The following is an 18,525-nucleotide window of genomic DNA, read 5'->3' on the forward strand; positions in this document are numbered from 1 at the left end:
CCGTGTGAAAACAGCCTTATTAACACTCCGGTTTTAAAACAGTGGCGTAAAAAGACGCTCCATATGAACTAAATGCTGTTTTTCCCATTGATTTCAATGGGCAGATTTTTGGAGGCGTTCCGTTTTTTAAGGCGTTTTTCGAGGCGTTTTCGCCCCCGAAATACGCCTGAAAACACTGCGTGTGAACATACCCTGATGAACATACCATCAGCCTGCTAGGGATGAAATCAACCAACACAATGGCGTCTTTCCTTCCTGCTTGGCGACATAGCACTGGCGTGACGTCAAATATATGCGACACTTGCTCAGCTGTTAATGTTTCGTCAAGTGGCCCCGCCCATAACTGGAAACAACTTCCGGTCAACGAAGCGATGGATCCAGGCGGGCAGGGTGAGGAGGGAGCGGGTCCGGGTGTTGTTTATGTGATGGTTGGTTGGTGGGTTGTTTATAGTTCGGCCGCGTTCTTGAACATGAGGAGGGCGGGTATTGCTTGAAACCATTCCCGGGGACTGCGCTGTGTCACTCATGACGGGGAATGGCGATACTGGGTGTCATATTATAACAAGAGCTGTCAGGCGGGTGGAGAGGGCAAGTGGTCATCATCGTGTGTGGGGAAATCTGGAGGGGGAGGTTATCCGTGTCTAAGGAATTAGATGGGGGGGGGGGCGGCTCAGGGTGTCACGTGACAGTTGATGGGGCTCAGTGTCATTGGATGAGGGTGTCATGTGACATTGTTAGGGGGCTCGGCGCGACATTGTTAGGGGGCTCGGCGCGACGTTGTTAGGGGGCTCGGCGCGACGTTGTTAGGGGGCTCGGCGCGACGTGTGACATTAGGGGGCTCGGCGCGATGTGTGACATTAGGGGGCTCGGTGCGATGTGTGACATTAGGGGGCTCGGTGCGTCGTGTGACATTAGGGGGCTCGGTGCGTCGTGTGACATTAGGGGGCTCGGCGCGTCGTGTGACATTGTTAGGGGGCTTGGCGTGGCATTGTTAGGGGGCTCGGCGCGTCGTGTGACATTAGGGGGCTCGGCGCGTCGTGTGACATTAGGGGGCTCGGCGCGTCGTGTGACATTGTTAGGGGGCTCGGCGCGTCGTGTGACGGGGCTCGGCGCGTCGTGTGACATTGTTAGGGGGCTCGGCGCGTCGTGTGACGGGGCTCGGCGCGTCGTGTGACGGGGCTCGGTGCGTCGTGTGACATTAGGGGGCTCGGCGCGTCGTGTGACATTAGGGGGCTCGGCGCGTCGTGTGACATTAGGGGGCTCGGCTCGGCGCGTCATGTGACATTAGGGGGCTCGGCGCGTCGTGTGACATTGTTAGGGGGCTCGGCGCGACATTGTTAGGGGGCTCGGCGCGTCGTGTGACATTGTTAGGGGGCTCGGCGCGTCGTGTGACATTGTTAGGGGGCTCGGCGCGTCGTGTGACATTGTTAGGGGGCTCGGCGCAAAATTGTTAGGGGGCTCGGCGTGTCGTGTGACATTGTTAGGGGGCTCGGCGCGTCGTGTGACATTGTTAGGGGGCTCGGCGCGTCGTGTTACATTGTTAGGGGGCTCGGCGCGTCGTGTGACATTGTTGGGGGGCTCGGCGTGACATTGTTAGGGGTCTCGGCGTGACTGTTAGGGGTCTCGGCGTGACATTGTTAGAGGGCTCGGCGCGTCGTGTGACATTGTTAGGGGGCTCGGTGTGACATTGTTAGGGGGCTCGGTGTGACGTGTGACATTGTTAGGGGGCTCGGTGTGACATTGTTAGGGGGGCTCGGTGCGACGTGTGACATTGTTAGGGGGCTCGGTGTGACGTGTGACATTGTTAGGGGGCTCGGCGTGACTGTTAGGGGTCTCGGCGTGACATTGTTAGGGGTCTCGGCGTGCCATTGTTAGGGGGCTCGGCGTGCCATTGTTAGGGGGCTCGGCGTGCCATTGTTAGGGGCTCGGCGTGACATTGTTAGGGGGCTCGGCGCGTCGTGTGACATTGTTAGGGGGCTCAGTGTGACATTGTTAGGGGGCTCGGTACGTCGTGTGACATTGTTAGGGGGCTCAGTGTGACATTGTTAGGGGGCTCGGTGCGTCGTGTGACATTGTTAGGGGGCTCGGTACGTCGTGTGACATTGTTAGGGGGCTTGGCGTGGCATTGTTAGGGGGCTCGGCGCGTCGTGTGACATTGTTAGGGGGCTCGGCGCGTCGTGTGACATTGTTAGGGGGCTCGGCGCGTCGTGTGACATTGTTAGGGGGCTCGGCGCGTCGTGTGACATTGTTAGGGGGCTCAGTGTGACATTGTTAGGGGGCTCGGTGCGTCGTGTGACATTGTTAGGGGGCTCGGTACGTCGTGTGACATTGTTAGGGGGCTCGGCGCGTCGTGTGACATTGTTAGGGGGATCGGCGCGCCGTGTGACATTGTTAGGGGGCTCGGCGCGTCGTGTGACATTGTTAGGGGGCTCGGTGTGGCATTGTTAGGGGGCTCGGCGCGTCGTGTGACATTGTTAGGGGGCTCGGCGTGGTATTGTTAGGGGGCTCGGTGTGACATTGTTAGGGGGCGACGTGTGACGTGTGACATTGTTAGGGGGCTCGGCGTGGCATTGTTAGGGGGCTCGGCGCGTCGTGTGACATTGTTAGGGGGCTCGGTGTGACATTGTTAGGGGGCGAGGTGCGACATTGTTAGGGGGCGAGGTGCGACATTGTTAGGGGGCTCGGCGCGACATTGTTAGGGGGCTCGGCGCGACATTGTTAGGGGGCTCGGCGCGACATTGTTAGGGGGCTCGGCGCGACATTGTTAGGGGGCTCGGCGCGACATTAGACGGGGCTGTCATTTATGCGGGAGTGTTACTTTGTCCTGTCACATTCTATGTGTTGGGGGTTTTACAGTTTGTCCTGTCGTACTGCGATTGTCGGGTGGGGGGCTGTTCTGTTTTATGGGTGGGGTGCGTTATTGTAATGAAGGGGGCTGTATGTGAATGATCTGACATTGTATGGTGGTAATGTAGGACTGTCTATATGGAGTGTGCCAGACACATTGGGCGCCGCTTATCTACCTAACAAATCAGGGATTGTATGGATAAAAATGCCACCTATTTGGGCCGGCCCCGTACTCCAGACTTCCCTGCCAAATATCTGATGTGTATGGACGGGGGGTTGTTTATGGGACCTGCTCTGGAGCGAATCACGAGAACGGGGGTCACTTTAAAAGACAATGAGATAATAATTATTTTATAGCGCAGGAAGGAACATGGAGCGGCGCCTCCGTCCTGCATCTTATCCGTTCTTTTCCACAGCAATGAAGCTTCATCTCACAATACATCTGCATTTTAAAACATCGTGTCCTCCTATAGAGCTGCCGCTGTGTGCTGCCGCCGTACCCCATAGAGCTGCCGCCGTACCCCATAGAGCTGCCGCCGTACCCCATAGAGCTGCTGCTGTACCCCATAGAGCTGCTGCTGTATGCTGCCGCCGTACCCCATAGAGCTGCCGCCGTACCCCATAGAGCTGCCGCCGTACCCCATAGAGCTGCCGCCGTACCCCATAGAGCTGCTGCTGTGTGCTGCCGCCATACCCCATAGAGCTGCCACTGTGTGCCGCCGCCGTACCCCATAGAGCTACCGCTGTGTGCCGCCGCCATACCCCATAGAGCTGCCGCTGTGTGCCGCCGCCATACCCCATAGAGCTGCCGCTGTGTGCCAAAGCCGTACCCCATAGAGCTGCCGCTGTGTGCCGCCGCCATACCCCATAGAGCTGCCGCTGTGTGCCAAAGCCGTACCCCATAGAGCTGCCGCTGTGTGCCGCCGCCATACCCCATAGAGCTGCCGCTGTGTGCCGCCGCCGTACCCCATAGAGCTGCCGCTGTGTGCCGCCGCCGTACCCCATAGAGCTGCCGCTGTGTGCCGCCGCCGTACCCCATATAGCTGCCGCTGTGTGCCGCCGCCGTACCCCATAGAGCTGCCGCTGTGTGCCGCCGCCGTACCCCATAGAGCTGCCGCTGTGTGCCGCCGCCGTACCCCATAGAGCTGCCGCTGTGTGCCGCCGCCGTACCCCATAGAGCTGCCGCTGTGTGCCGCCGCCGTACCCCATAGAGCTACCGCTGTGTGCCGCCGCCATACCCCATAGAGCTGCCGCTGTGTGCCGCCGCCATACCCCATAGAGCTGCCGCTGTGTGCCAAAGCCGTACCCCATAGAGCTGCCGCTGTGTGCCGCCGCCATACCCCATAGAGCTGCCGCTGTGTGCCAAAGCCGTACCCCATAGAGCTGCCGCTGTGTGCCGCCGCCATACCCCATAGAGCTGCCGCTGTGTGCCGCCGCCGTACCCCATAGAGCTGCCGCTGTGTGCCGCCGCCGTACCCCATAGAGCTGCCGCTGTGTGCCGCCGCCGTACCCCATATAGCTGCCGCTGTGTGCCGCCGCCGTACCCCATATAGCTGCCGCTGTGTGCCGCCGCCGTACCCCATAGAGCTGCCGCTGTGTGCCGCCGCCGTACCCCATAGAGCTGCCGCTGTGTGCCGCCGCCGTACCCCATAGAGCTGCCGCTGTGTGCCGCCGCCGTACCCCATAGAGCTGCCGCTGTGTGCCGCCGCCGTACCCCATAGAGCTGCCGCTGTGTGCCGCCGCCGTACCCCATAGAGCTGCCGCCGTACCCCATAGAGCTGCCGCCGTACCCCATAGAGCTGCCGCCGTACCCCATAGAGCTGCCGCTGTGTGCTGCCGCCATACCCCATAGAGCTGCCGCTGTGTGCCGCCGCCGTACCCCATAGAGCTGCCGCTGTGTGCCGCCGCCGTACCCCATAGAGCTGCCGCTGTGTGCCGCCGTCGTACCCCATAGAGCTGCCGCTGTGTGCCGCCGCCGTACCCCATAGAGCTGCCGCTGTGTGCCGCCGCCGTACCCCATAGAGCTGCCGCTGTGTGCCGCCACCATACCCCATAGAGCTGCCGCTGTGTGCCGCCGCCATACCCCATAGAGCTACCGCTGTGTGCCGCCGCCATACCACATAGAGCTGCCGCTGTGTGCCAAAGCCGTACCCCATAGAGCTGCCGCTGTGTGCCAAAGCCGTACCCCATAGAGCTGCCGCTGTGTGCCAAAGCCGTACCCCATAGAGCTGCCGCTGTGTGCCGCCGCCGTACCCCATAGAGCTGCCGCTGTGTGCCGCCGCCGTATCCCATAGAGCTGCCGCTGTGTGCCAAAGCCGTACCCCATAGAGCTGCCGCTGTGTGCCAAAGCCGTACCCCATAGAGCTGCCGCTGTGTGCCGCTGCCGCTGTGTGCCGCCGCCGTACCCCATAGAGCTTCCGCTGTGTGCCGCCGCCGTACCCCATAGAGCTGCCGCTGTGTGCCGCCGCCGTACCCCATAGAGCTGCCGCTGTGTGCCGCCGCCGTACCCCATAGAGCTGCCGCTGTGTGTCGCTGCCGCTGTGTGCCGCCGCCGTACCCCATAGAGCTGCCGCTGTGTGTCGCTGCCGCTGTGTGCCGCCGCCGTACCCCATAGAGCTGCCGCTGTGTGCCGCCGCCGTACCCCATAGAGGTGCCGCTGCAGCCATACCCTGTACAGCTGTCATTGTGCCGCCCCCGTCTATAACTGCAATGCAGCTACTTGTAAAGTCCTGCAGTGGTGCTGTTTGGAGGTCTGGAATTACTGTCTGGTTCTCTTGCATTTGTGGCATCGTCCGCTGATCCTATCGGTGCAGGAGAACAATGTCGCCGTGTATCCGCAGGCCTGGCATTGGAAGGAGTGAATAAATGCCGCTGGTTTAGTCAGCGACCCCTCTCCCATAAGGCGACCGGCCCATCATATACCAGGACTCCTAGACATTAAAAAGATTGTCCGGTTAAGGCCGATTCCCATTGTGACCCTTTATCTATTCCTGAACGGAGAACTTCTGTAAAGAGCGTCTCTGAGGCTGCGTTCACGCGCTCAACAAAATACGGCTGAACATACGGAGCTGTTTTCCAGGCGATTTTTAAAAAAAAACTCACGTTTTTTATGGCTGTTTTTGGAGCTGTTCTATCGAGTCAATGAAAAACGGCTCCAAAAACGGCTCAAGAAGTGACAGTTTTTACGTGCAGTTATTTGAAAATGAGGCGTAAAATAACGCCGCGTTGATTTCCCATTGGAATCAATGGGCAGATGTTTGTAGGCGTCCTGATTCTTCAGCCATAGCCCGTGTGAACATGCCCTTATAGCAGTGGAACGTTGTATAATCAGCAAATCCTTGAAAAAGTGAATTACCGCGATCGCTTGTTTTTGGATCCTGTAGGCTTCGGACGTCTGTGGCCAGTGGAAATTCAATATCCATAAGAAAACATTTTCCGGTCGGGCAGATATCCTGGGAGGGCGATCGCCGCAGTCTGATCATGTGACGGCTGGCCTGGTGCGGTGCTTACATTAGTAGGGTGTTGCTGCACTATCGGGGTGTGGTTCTGTGGGTGTTACCGTGGCCGTATAGGAAAGAGAATTCCATCTCAGGAGTATGTAGTATATATCGTGTGACTACAGGAAGCAGCGACTGTCCGGTCTGCTCATTATAATATGCAAATGCACCGTATAGGGGATAGGACCTGGCAACAAGTGTTCAGTTTTCCTGCAGCGCCACCACAGGGGAACTGCAGCATTACAGTGAAATCAATGAGCGAATACATGTACACGCTGGGCCCCACGGAGCGAGAATTGGGGACCTACCATGTATTAACTCTAAAGTCCCTATAAGGTCCTGTTGCTGGCAGAACATGTGCCGTGTTTTTCACTGTGTTTTTCGCTCTCGGCCATTGAGCGCCACGGGTAAAAACCGCCCCGAAAAACGCAATCTCTGCCTCAGTCATCAATGGGAGGTCAGAGATGGAAACACCCGAAGGGCGTGCCACTTCTTTTACCCACGAGCGTTTTTTGCCGCTTGTGGGGGAAAAAACGCCTCCACCTCCCATTGAAATCAATGGGTGGCGATTTTGGGCATTTTTCGGCGCTGTTTACGACGCGGTTTCCACGTCAAAAACAGCGATGAGATATGCAGATTTTTTTCTGCGTGTGAACTGGGACTTAACTATCATCACGGATGGGACCACCACCGATCACCAGAGAAGGGGCTCCTCCGCTCTCTGCCTCTTTGAGACTGGAGATTCTTGTATCCGACACCCAAAGAAAGTCCTGTTGAATTCATATAAGTGATAATATAGATGATCTTGGACTCCTTTAGCCGCCACCGGTTTTCATTCTGCGCCTTTGTCAGAACACTACAACTCCCAGCATGTTTTCACCGCTGTATTGCAGAATATGTTAGGACTGTATCTTTCTATTTTTTTGGGGGAAATGCTTTTTAATCAGAAAGGAGCAATACTAATAAAGGTAGAAGTCCCCCGTCCCCCCCCCCATTACGCAAATGATTTATTTTCATCACTATATTCGGTCACCATCGTTATAGATTTAGAAGATCATAATTGCAGGTGGGATCCAGAGTGAGATTTAGTAACGTGGTGGATTACAGTGATTGTATCTGTCAGCTCAGCGTCCGAGCCGGAGACTCCTCGTACATGAGCGGCCGCACTCGCCACCATCTGGCCCCATAAGAGCGCACATCTCTGCCGCGCCGTGATATTAGGGGTCGTTGTCAATGAATTGTAAATGCTGTTGGGTAATAAAATCATATAGACCTCGTCTAACAGAATATCTTGTGTTATCACGTTGCCTCTTAGACGGGCAGTGGAGCAGAGACTGTGCAGAATGAGCTGCTTCCCCCGATGACTCATGTCTCTGCTGATCATGGCAAAGTGTGAATTGCGGTTCCAGCAACACATCCCTACCCTATAACCAGGCACGAAGCGATGTAATCATGTCTTACAGGGTAGTAACACTTGGGGTACAGGATAATGATACACTGACACTTGGGGTACAGGACACTGACACCTGGGGTACAGGATAATGACACACTGACACTTGGGGTACAGGACACTGACACTTGGGGTACAGGACACTGACACTTGGGGTACAGGATAATGACACACTGACTCTTGGGTTACAGGACACTGACTCTTGGGGTACAGGACACTGACTCTTGGGGTACAGGATAATGACACGCTGACACTTGGGGTACAGGATAATGACACTGACACTTGGGGTACAGGATAATGACACGCTGACACTTGGGGTACAGGACAATGACACACTGACACTTGGGGTACAGGACACTGACACTTGGGGTACAGGACACTGACACTTGGGGTACAGGATAATGACACACTGACACTTGGGGTACAGGATAATGATACACTGACACTTGGGGTACAGGACACTGACACTTGGGGTACAGGATAATGACACACTGACACTTGGGGTACAGGACACTGACACTTGGGGTACAGGATAATGACACACTGACTCTTGGGTTACAGGACACTGACACTTGGGGTACAGGATAATGACACACTGACTCTTGGGTTACAGGACACTGACTCTTGGGGTACAGGATAATGACACACTGACACTTGGGGTACAGGATAATGACACACCGACACTTGGGGTACAGGATAATGACACGCTGACACTTGGGGTACAGGACACTGACACTTGGGGTACAGGACACTGAAACTTGGGGTGACACATTACTTGCACATTGATATATAAGGCTTTATTTTCTGGGACGTGCGGCGCTATTACTTTGGTTATTAGATCTTGGCGCCGGTTGTTTCCATTGGCTGAGGTGAATCTGTATCTCGTCCGTTGTCCTTTGTCGTCTCCGGGAGGAGTGACCGTCTCGTCGATCTGGTGTCTGTTTCCGCACCCTGTAATCTAGTCGCTCGCGGTAACATTTTTGGAGATTAGTATCTCGCACAACAAGGAGCCAAATTCAGAAGCCGTTCTAGTAGACAAAGAAAACTGCATTGCCTTCTTGTCCTCTTCCTATATCTCCTAGCAGTCCTTGAATGCAGATTTTGGGGGTATTCTCTGTCTATCTGCTCCCCCAGCTCCGCACTGCATGGATGGGACACATCCTGGGTTACCTGCAAAATTGATTGACTAAGGCCTTGTTCACACTGGGCAGTTGTTGTTTTTTTTTTTTTTTTTAATGCCCCCCCCCCCCCCCCAAAAGCTGGTGCGGATCCCCGGTAGAAATAAAGTATAAAGCAAAATCTTCAATAAGACTCCGTATGTACGGGGGGGGGGGGGGCCTGCAGTGTTCAGGGCGATGGGGATGCGAAACCCGCAACAAAAAGCCAAGTGTCGCGACTTTTGCAGCTAAATCACAGAGATTCCACCGGAAAAATCGCAACTCAGGAAAAAACTAGAAAGAACAAAACATACTTACCCAGAACTCCCTGCTTCTTGCTGCAGTCCGGCCTCCTTTGATGACATTTCATCCCATGTGACCGCTGCAGCCAATCACAGGCTGCAGCGTCACATGGCCTGTGACGTCATCCAGGAGGCCGTACTACACGCAGAGAAGAGGGAGCGGGTAAGTATGAACAGTTGTTTTTTTTGTTGTTTTTTTTTTGCTGCTTTCCGCAGTGGAAATTCCGCCTGAAAAACCGCACTACAACGTATTGCGGTTTTATGGACGGAATGTGCTGCGGGTTCCAGGTCGGATACGCTGCTTAGTTTTTACGCAGCTTATCTGACCCGTTGAAGCCCGGCCTTACCGTCCACTACAGAGTCCGCGTATGATACTCCGTGAATATTTGTGTGTGTGTGTGTATATATATATTGGGCAATGCAGGATATACAGTCAGTCGAGGTCTAACAGATGGGAGTTTTGTGTGTCGGGAGCGTTTCGTTATTCGCTTCCCCCTCTGGTATCACTTCCATGTTGTTTCCTCTGATAAAACACAAGCCTGTCGGTCATACAGCGGGGGTTGTATATCCATAGGGTTGTATATCCATAGGGTCGTATATCCATAGGGTCGTATATCCATAGGGTCGTATATCCATAGGGTCGTATATCCATAGGGTCATTTGTACTTTGCTTGTTTTTGTTGCAAATTTTAGCACTGGCCGTAAGTGATCGACATTGTTTTTTACACTTTGTGACGTTTCGAACCGGACGTAAACCACAAGGACAGGTCTCGCCTCTCGTAGCTGTTGATACATTAAGCTCCAGCATGTTAAGGCGGTTGAAACGTAGGATTCTAACTATTTGATTCGCTTATCGGCCGTCCGTTGGTTATGTTTGCGATCCGCCAAAAGAATGAGCGCCATGTTGGATGTTTTTGCTCGGTAATCTGTCATAATCTGAGTTTGTTATAAAGGACTGACGGGGTGTATGATTTTGGATCTAAGGATCTTTGTGCTTGATCGCATATGTTTGGAACTGGCCAACCAATAGGACGCGTGTCTGACGGCAGGTTTCCGTCTCATGTCTATGGCCAGCTTAAAGGGGCTTTCCAGACAGTAAAAATTGATGGCCTATCCTCAGGATAGGCCATTAATAGCTGATCGGTAGGGGTCTGACTCCCAGGACCCTCGTCGATCAGCTGTTTTGAAGGGGTGCAGCGCTCCTACGTTACTTGCTCACTGTGAATCGGCTACATCCGTGTCAAAGATTCGCAGTGAGCAAGAAGAAATGAAGTGGAAGCAGCACCCGCTTCAAAACAGCTGATCGTCGGTGGTCCCGGGAGTCAGACCCCTATCGATCAGCTATTGATGGCCTATCCTGAGGATAGCCCATCAATTTTTACTGGCTGGAAAACCCTTTTAAGGGCTCGTGCATCTCCATATTATGGGTCTGGGTTGTATGAATCCATAATATGGCACCTATAGAAATCTAAAGTGCTGCGGAATATGTTGGCGCTATAAAAATGATTTTCATACAGTGATATTTCTCTTACAAACTCATATGGAATCCGTGAGAAAAAATTGTCAGGCTCCATTATGGAGGTATGAGATTAAAGGGAACCAGTCCCCAGCATTTCACCCATTCAGCTCTACTCACCCCTCGCTGGCCGCTGCTTCATTTCCGTTATCCCCTCTCCTAAACTCCTCCCACGACCATAAATAACGGTCTGCAAACCTTTTATGGTAATAATCCGCCAGTCTCGTTCGTTCATCTTCTTATGCCCCGCCCACCGCCGAAAACTGTCCCACCCAGAATGCCGAAATCTTGTCTGAGCACGCATGCGCCGTCCTGTATGGTCTGACACCCTTCGCTGCTTCGTCCAGGCCTAGAATCTAGTTACTGCGCATGCACCGCTATGGTGTCTTGTTGTGCGCACGCACCAGAACAGGACATCACTGCGCACGCACAGGATTTCTTGTGTGCTGGGGTAAGCGAGGAGCTGTCAATCAAAAGTAAGGAGGCGGGGTTAACTAGGAAAGGCATGAGGAATGTAGATAAGACTTGCGCTCATTAGCATACGGTGCGGGAACGCTAAAAAACGGAATGCTAACGGTACAGAGAGCTGACTTAGAAGATAATTATAGGTTACATAACAATGATTTTTCACGCACTACCACCAGGTCTTGCTGCATTAATAGGTGAAATGCTGCTGACAAGTTCCCTTTAAATGCCTACGGTCCGTAATACGGATATGCGCCGCGGTAAGGTTCCGCGTACGTGGCTTTTTTCCTTGTGTGAAGTTGTCCCTGTGTAGCGTGCAATAAGCCTGTTAATGAGAGACTGTCATTTCTTGTGTGATCTGCTGGCCCGGCGTCCGGCGCTCGGTTTCCTGTGATGTTCCCGCGCGCTCCTTTGTTCCGTGTCAGCACATCTGTAGGACGCTCTTATCTGGCCGCCGCCTGTTTGTGTAGGATGTGTCATCCAGGGAGATCTCATTTCCTCAGTTGCCCGGAATACGTCTGGCTCTTTGCAGATCGTTCTAATGATCCTGATCAAATCAGAGGCTGCTGGGTAAAATAAGCCAGGAACAGTCTGCTGCGGGGGGAGGGCGGCTTCCTGCGGGTGTGCGGGGCAGCTCCCACCGTCCTGCCATGTGCATGCTCTCAATTCTCTCCTCATTGGTCTTAAAATTAGTGGTTTTTTTTTCCTTCACATCGAGGGTCCGTTCACACGTTGCGTAAATACGGAATGGAAAAAAACGCTCAGCAATTGACTTGCGGTGCCGAGTTTTATTCCGCAACATGTCAATTGTATTTGCGTAAACGCTGCGTATTTGTTGCGGGTGTTTCGATACCATTTCGATGCCGTGCGGGGGCAAACGGTTCAATACCGCCAATTTATGTATTTCGATACTGAGCTGTGCTGCCGCAGTGGAAATGAATGAAGAGAACATGGCGCGCGCAGTGCCCGCACCGCTCGTCCTTAGTCCGGCCGCGTCACATTTGGAGGGAGGAGCGCTCCCTCCTTACCTCCATTGACCTCATTAATAGTAATTAACCCCGTCATGTACCTCACACATTAACCCAATGTTGTCCATTATGACTGAGCGAGGTACTTCATGGGATCTCTTACTATAATGGGCAACATTGGGTTCATCTGTGAGGGCAATGATGGGGTTAGTTTCTATTAGGGCTTATTCACATGGCTGTGTTTGGTCCGTGATATACGGATCGTATGACGCCTGCGTTTCCCGGACTGTACACCGTTTAAGCAGCCGGGGGGCGGCGACTTCTATCACTATAGATAACGGATGCCAGGAGCCCGGCTGCTTAAAACGGTGGACGGTCCGGGAAATGCAGGCGACATACGATCCGTATATCACATGTCCTATTTTCTTCCGTTTTCACAGATTCCTCAATAGAATCAAGTCTATGAGGGATCCGTGAAAACGGGACCCGCACGGGCACAACTCGGTGGTGTGAATCCGGCCCAATGTGGATGGTTTTTCTCACGCTGGATTTTCTAGGCTACCGGGCCACTTATAATAATTCTTTTCATTTGAATGTGCGCAGTAAATAAGTTCCGCTTGTCGTGAAGCAGCCGGCAGTTTTACTTGTATTATTTCCGTGTCCGCGCACCGTTTCCTGCTTGGTCTTTAGCGTTGTCTTTGATTTATTTGCGTTTCCTTTTGTTTGCTGCATCTGCCTGAAAACTCGTGCACGCGACAGCAGCCAATCAGAACTCCGCTTTTATTATTCCAGCCTGAAAGTAAAAGCTGATTGGCTGCTGCCTGAATGTAGCTGGCTTCTGATTGGCTGCTGCCTGAATGTAGCTGGGGTCTGATTCGTTGCTGCCTGAATATAGCTGAGTTCTGATTGCCTGCTGCCTGAATGTAGCTGGCTTCTGATTGCCTGCTGCCTGAATGTAGCTGGCTTCTGATTGGCTGCTGCCTGAATGTAGCTGGCGTCTTATTGGCTGCTGCCTGAATGTAGCTGGCTTCTGATTGGCTGCTGCCTGAATGTAGCTGGCTTCTGATTGGCTGCTGCCTGAATGTAGCTGGCTTCTGATTGGCTGCTGCCTGAATGTAGCTGGCTTCTGATTGATTGGCTGCTGCCTGAATGTAGCTGGCTTCTGATTGATTGGCTGCTGCCTGAATGTAGCTGGCTTCTGATTGGCTGCTGCATTTTCTGTATGTACTTCCCTACATAACCTGTCCTATGTCTTCATGATCACCGATACGTGTGATTTATAATATTTGGAGGGTCTTCTGCCTCGTCATCTATGTCCCACGGCGCAGCCGAAAATGGAACAACGTATTTGGTGTTTTTCCACTGCGGTCTCCTCCGATGTTTGCAATGTAAAGGGATCGACTCTGCCATTCATTAAGCCCTGTTCACACGGTGTGTATTTGACGCATTTTCGGCGCGTATAACACATGATTTAAGCTTCCCATTGACATCAGTGGGAAAGCGCATTGTCAGGCCCTGTTCACACAGAGTTGTTTTTGCAGGCAGAAAAATCTGCCTCAAAATTCCTGAAGGGATTGACCTGCCTGCAAATTCTTGCCATGTTTTTTGCCATTGAGCACCGTGGGCAAAAACTGCAGTGAGAAACACTTTCTATGCCTCTCGTTGATTTCAATGGGAGGTCAGAGGCGGAACCGCGGCAAGAAAGAACACGCGGCATGAAATCAATGGGAGGCGGTTTTGGATGTTTTTTGTCGCTGTTTCCGCGTCAAAATCAACATACATAAACTCAGTGTGAACTGGGCCTTAGTGCATACGTTTTTTTACGGGAAAAAAGGTGCATCCGTGCGGGTCGCGTTATTGCTCATCCCCCATAGACTAGGGTTTATGGAGGGATCCGTAAAAACAGAACAAAATTGAACGTGTCCTATTTTTCCGCTGACGCTCCGTTGAAACGTCGCCACGTGACCGGCTCCATTGAAATACAAGAGTCCGTGTGACGGTCTGTATTTTAAGAAGAGCTCGTTAGTTTTTTAGCGCCGTGTGAACGAGCCCTAAGCCTATCGGACGGCCAGCTTGCTGTCATGTTGTTCCGCTTCCAGTTGCCGCTTGCTTGCAGTATTCCCCGCTTGCTTGCTCGCTCACTCCCTTCCCGCTGACTTTCCTTCTCCTCCCCTGACAGACATCAACCTTAACTCTCCCAACAAAGGTTTGCTGTCAGACTCCATGACGGACGTCCCGGTGGGTCCAGCAGGAACACGGATGCCCGCTGACGCTGCAGGAGGAGCGCTGCCGGAGGGCCTGACCGAGGCCGAAGCGGAGGAACTGCGCAGTGAACTGTTTAAGGTTCGTCTCGTCCTGTTATTAATAAGATATCGATTATAAACGCGCGCTATTTAACCCTATATTTAGTGTCGTATTGACGTCTGTACACCCTTTCAGGTGCGGCTTTTCCCGTACATACCAGTTATGTGCCATAGGAATACGTCAGAGGTGCATTTGCGGAATTGCTGCTTTTTTTGTTGCCGTTTTCTCTTTCGAATTCAATGGGGGGTAAAACCCGCAACAAATAGCAGTTGTCGCGATTTTTGCAGCAAAAAAGCTGCGATTTCACTGCAAAAATCGCAACTCAGAAAGGAAGTAAAAAAAAAGCTTATACTTACCCAGAATTCCGTGCTTCTTCCTCCAGGCCGTCCTCCTGGGAGGACGTTTAATCCGATGTGACGGCTGCGGCGGTCACACGGGATGAAACGTCATCCCCGGAGGCCAGTCTGCAGGACGTCAGAGGGTAAGTATAGGCGGTTTTTGTTTTTGTTTTACGTGGCGGACTTTTCGACCAAAAAACGTCATCATGATTTGGTACGGTTTTTCGTCCGGGATTCCCTACGGCCTGCCAGGGCGGACATGCTGTGTTCCCTTACGCAGCGTATCCGCCCTTTGTGTACTTACCCGAACTCTGGAAGGTAATTGAAAGCGGGTTGGGCTGCGATGTCGCTGTGACGGTCACACGTAATTTTAATTGAAAAAGTTTGTGTCACTCCTTGGAATAGCCTCCGCCTATGTGAGCAGTCTGCCATCTGGTGGCTATTTCAGATATTGCACCCACACATCATCTACCAGGGGTTATAATACATCTAACGTTCATTACACACTATGGACTGCAATATAAAGGAGGATTACGTTACACTGGTCAATATATTAATTTGGGTTCATTAAAGTGATTATTTCAGGACCCTATTAAATCTGTAGTAAATTGCGGCATCTATCTGGAGTTGTTTACATGGATGATTACAAATGTGAGACAGTCGATCAGTCACGTGATGAGGTCTCTGGTCTTTCTTCTATAGGTAGAGGAGGAGATTCTTACCCTGCGTCAGGTTCTGGCCGCCAAGGAGCGTCATTCAGCAGAGCTAAAGAGAAAGCTGGGACAGACCCCTCTAAACCAACTCAAGCTCAACCTCTCGAAGAGTCTGCACGACGTCCAAATGTCCACTGCGTGAGTCGTCCCTAGAGAAATGTTATAACCTCTAAAGATTATTCACGAAGCATCAGGGACCTTTTACACCGGCCAATTATCCGGAAAACGAACGTTCCCGATAATTACACGTGGCAGCGATCAGACAATGAACGAGGAAACGCTCGTTCATCGGCTGATTGTATCATTTTAAATGCTGAAAATATCGTCATTCGTGCTGCCAACATGATAGAAATATATGGGGACGAGCGATCGGAGTAACGGGCGCTCGTCCCCATACTAGCTCCTTTGGGAAAGGAGCAAACGAGCGCCGATCAACGGCCCATCTCATTGATCGGCGCTCGTTTACACGGCCCTCGTAAGACCTCCATTAGCCCTGCCCTCTGGGTCTCATGCCTGTCCCGGGCTTACAAGCAGAATACATTATAAGAGGTGTCTGTACTTATCAGGGTCATGATATTTGTATTCCGCTGCCTGAGTCACATTGTGAGTCCCCTGTAGGAATAAAAAAATCATAACCTCTGAACCTGCAGGGATCACAAAGCCGGAAGTACAGGATTAATTCACACACGTCTCTACCAAGGAGGGTATAGATCTTACGACCCCTATAGATCTTACAGCCCCTGTAGATCTTACAGCCCCTGTAGATCTTACAGCCCCTGTAGATCTTACAGCCCCTGTAGATCTTACAGCCCCTGTAGATCTTACAGCCCCTGTAGATCTTACAGCCCCTGTAGATCTTACAGCCCCTGTAGATCTTACAGCCCCTGTAGATCTTACAGCCCCTGTAGATCTTACAGCCCCTGTAGATCTTACAGCCCCTGTAGATCTTACAGCCCCTGTAGATCTTACAGCCCCTGTAGATCTTACAGCCCCTGTAGATCTTACAGCCCCTGTAGATCTTACAGCCCCTGTAGATCTTACAGCCCCTGTAGATCTTACAGCCCCTGTAGATCTTACAGCCCCTGTAGATCTTACAGCCCCTGTAGATCTTACAGCCCCTGTAGATCTTGCAGCCCCTATAGCTGTTACAGCCCCTATAGATGTTACAGCCCCTATAGATGTTACAGCCCTATAGATGTTACAGCCCCTATAGCTGTTACAGCCCCTATAGCTGTTGCAGCCCCTATAGCTGTTACAGCCCCCTATAGCTGTTGCAGCCCCTGTGGCTGTTGCAGCCCCTGTGGCTGTTGCAGCCCCTGTGGATGTTGCAGCCCCTGTGGATGTTGCAGCCCCTGTGGATGTTGCAGCCCCTGTGGATGTTGCAGCCCCTGTAGAAGTTACAGCCCCTGTAGAAGTTACAGCCCCTGTAGAAGTTACAGCCCCTGTAGAAGTTACAGCCCCTGTAGAAGTTACAGCCCCTGTAGAAGTTACAGCCCCTGTAGATCTTACATCCTCTGCACTTGGCATTACCAGCTATGTAGCTGCTATAAAAATATTTTGCACCCTAAGGCTCAATTCACACGAACGTGGCCAACCTCGGATGTGAGAAACTGCAGTTTTTCACCGGGGCGGGACGCGTTCTCACCGACCCCCCCCCCCCCATAGACTAGAGTCTATGGAGCGATGCGTGGAAACGCACGAAAATCGCGCAGCTATAGGGGTGCACATATTGCATTCACACCTGCGCCCTAGAGTCTGAGGGATCCTAAAAGGCCCCATAAGAAGAGACCAGCATTATAAACGGCACATGGTCGGTGAGGGCCCTTTTACAGATTTTGTTTTGGGCCCCAGTTGTGCAATGTTTTTGGACAGTTTTATTTAATTGCCGCAACACAATTTTCGTTGTCGGCCATTGTAATACTAAAGTCGCGAGCTTCCAGTCCGCCCCAGTGATCGCCTAGGCATGTCTTGTATCACCCGCACCCTGCCATGTGGAGACGCACCATGCCGTTACCCCTCACACAGTGGCAGGCGTCTTCTGCACGGCACACGGCTCTTTCATTAAGATCCCGGTGTTCATTTTGTTACAGTTACGTTAAAACCTCAGAGAAACTTGGCGAGTGGAACGACAAAGTGACGCAGTCTGATGTGTGAGTCATTTTGGATCTGCCGTTCTCCCAGCTTACTGTAGGGGGGGCCACACTTGCTTAGGGGATGTGAGAATGAAGTGTGTGTCGTTTGTACTCTGCTCTGATTGGTCGTACGGTTATTATAGGATTGTGGTTTGGGAGCGTGAAGTACCGGGGATCATGTATGAAATCCATTCTCGGAATGACCCCGACACATCCGACATGAAAACTTTTATGAAATTTCCCCCGTTTATATCTGTGCATGTAGCGCCACTAAGGCCGGGTTCCCAAACAGCGAAAACGCTGCGTAATTTCCGCAACAGAATTCTGTGCGGAAATTCCGGAGCATTTACAGCAGCAGCGAAGTGGATGAGATTCAGAAAATCTCCGGCCCGCGTTGCGGAAAAAAAACGCAGCGTAAACGTTCATAAATTGGACTGTGGTTCAGAATTTAAATCCATGTCAATTTATGCTGCGTTTTCTTTGATTTTCCATTGCGGTTTTCCCTATTGAATTCAATGTGGATGCAAAACCCGCAACAGAAAGCCAAGTGTTGCGACTTTGGCGGCGGAATCGCAGCGATTACGTCGCAAAAATCGCAACTCCGGGGGAAAATAAAAAAATCATGCCCCCCCAGAATGCCCTCCTCCTTCCTGCAGTCCGGCCTCCTGGGATGAAGTTGTATCTCATGTGACCACTGCAACCAATCACAGGCTGCAGCAGCGGTCACATGGGATGATACGTCATCCCTGGAGGCTGGCCTGTATGATGTCAGAGGCCGGCCTCTTGGGATGACGTTACATCCCATGTGACCGCCGCTGCAGCCAATTTCCGCAACG

The 18,525-nt window shown here is 52.5% G+C and overlaps 1 protein-coding gene across 7 annotated transcripts in view; it reads left to right on the forward strand.

Annotated features, from left to right (window-relative positions):
* The first annotated feature begins 311 nt into the window (after window positions 1-311).
* Window positions 312-18,525, forward strand: part of LOC142665702 (tumor protein D54-like) — a 29,566-nt gene continuing 11,352 nt past the window's right edge. For 3 of the 7 annotated variants that reach the window (XM_075845447.1, XM_075845449.1, XM_075845451.1), the window contains exons 1-4: window positions 323-390; window positions 14,382-14,545; window positions 15,547-15,695; window positions 17,648-17,707. In XM_075845447.1, the coding sequence (XP_075701562.1) occupies window positions 372-390; window positions 14,382-14,545; window positions 15,547-15,695; window positions 17,648-17,707 (392 nt within the window). In that variant the 5' untranslated portion in view covers window positions 323-371. Of the gene's footprint in view, window positions 391-14,381; window positions 14,546-15,546; window positions 15,696-17,647; window positions 17,708-18,525 lie in introns of all 7 variants that reach the window. The other 4 variants (XM_075845450.1, XM_075845452.1, XM_075845453.1 and 1 more) reach the window with 2 other exon arrangements.

The sequence above is a fragment of the Rhinoderma darwinii genome, chromosome 13, assembly GCF_050947455.1.
Source record: "Rhinoderma darwinii isolate aRhiDar2 chromosome 13, aRhiDar2.hap1, whole genome shotgun sequence".
NCBI lineage: Eukaryota > Metazoa > Chordata > Amphibia > Anura > Rhinodermatidae > Rhinoderma > Rhinoderma darwinii.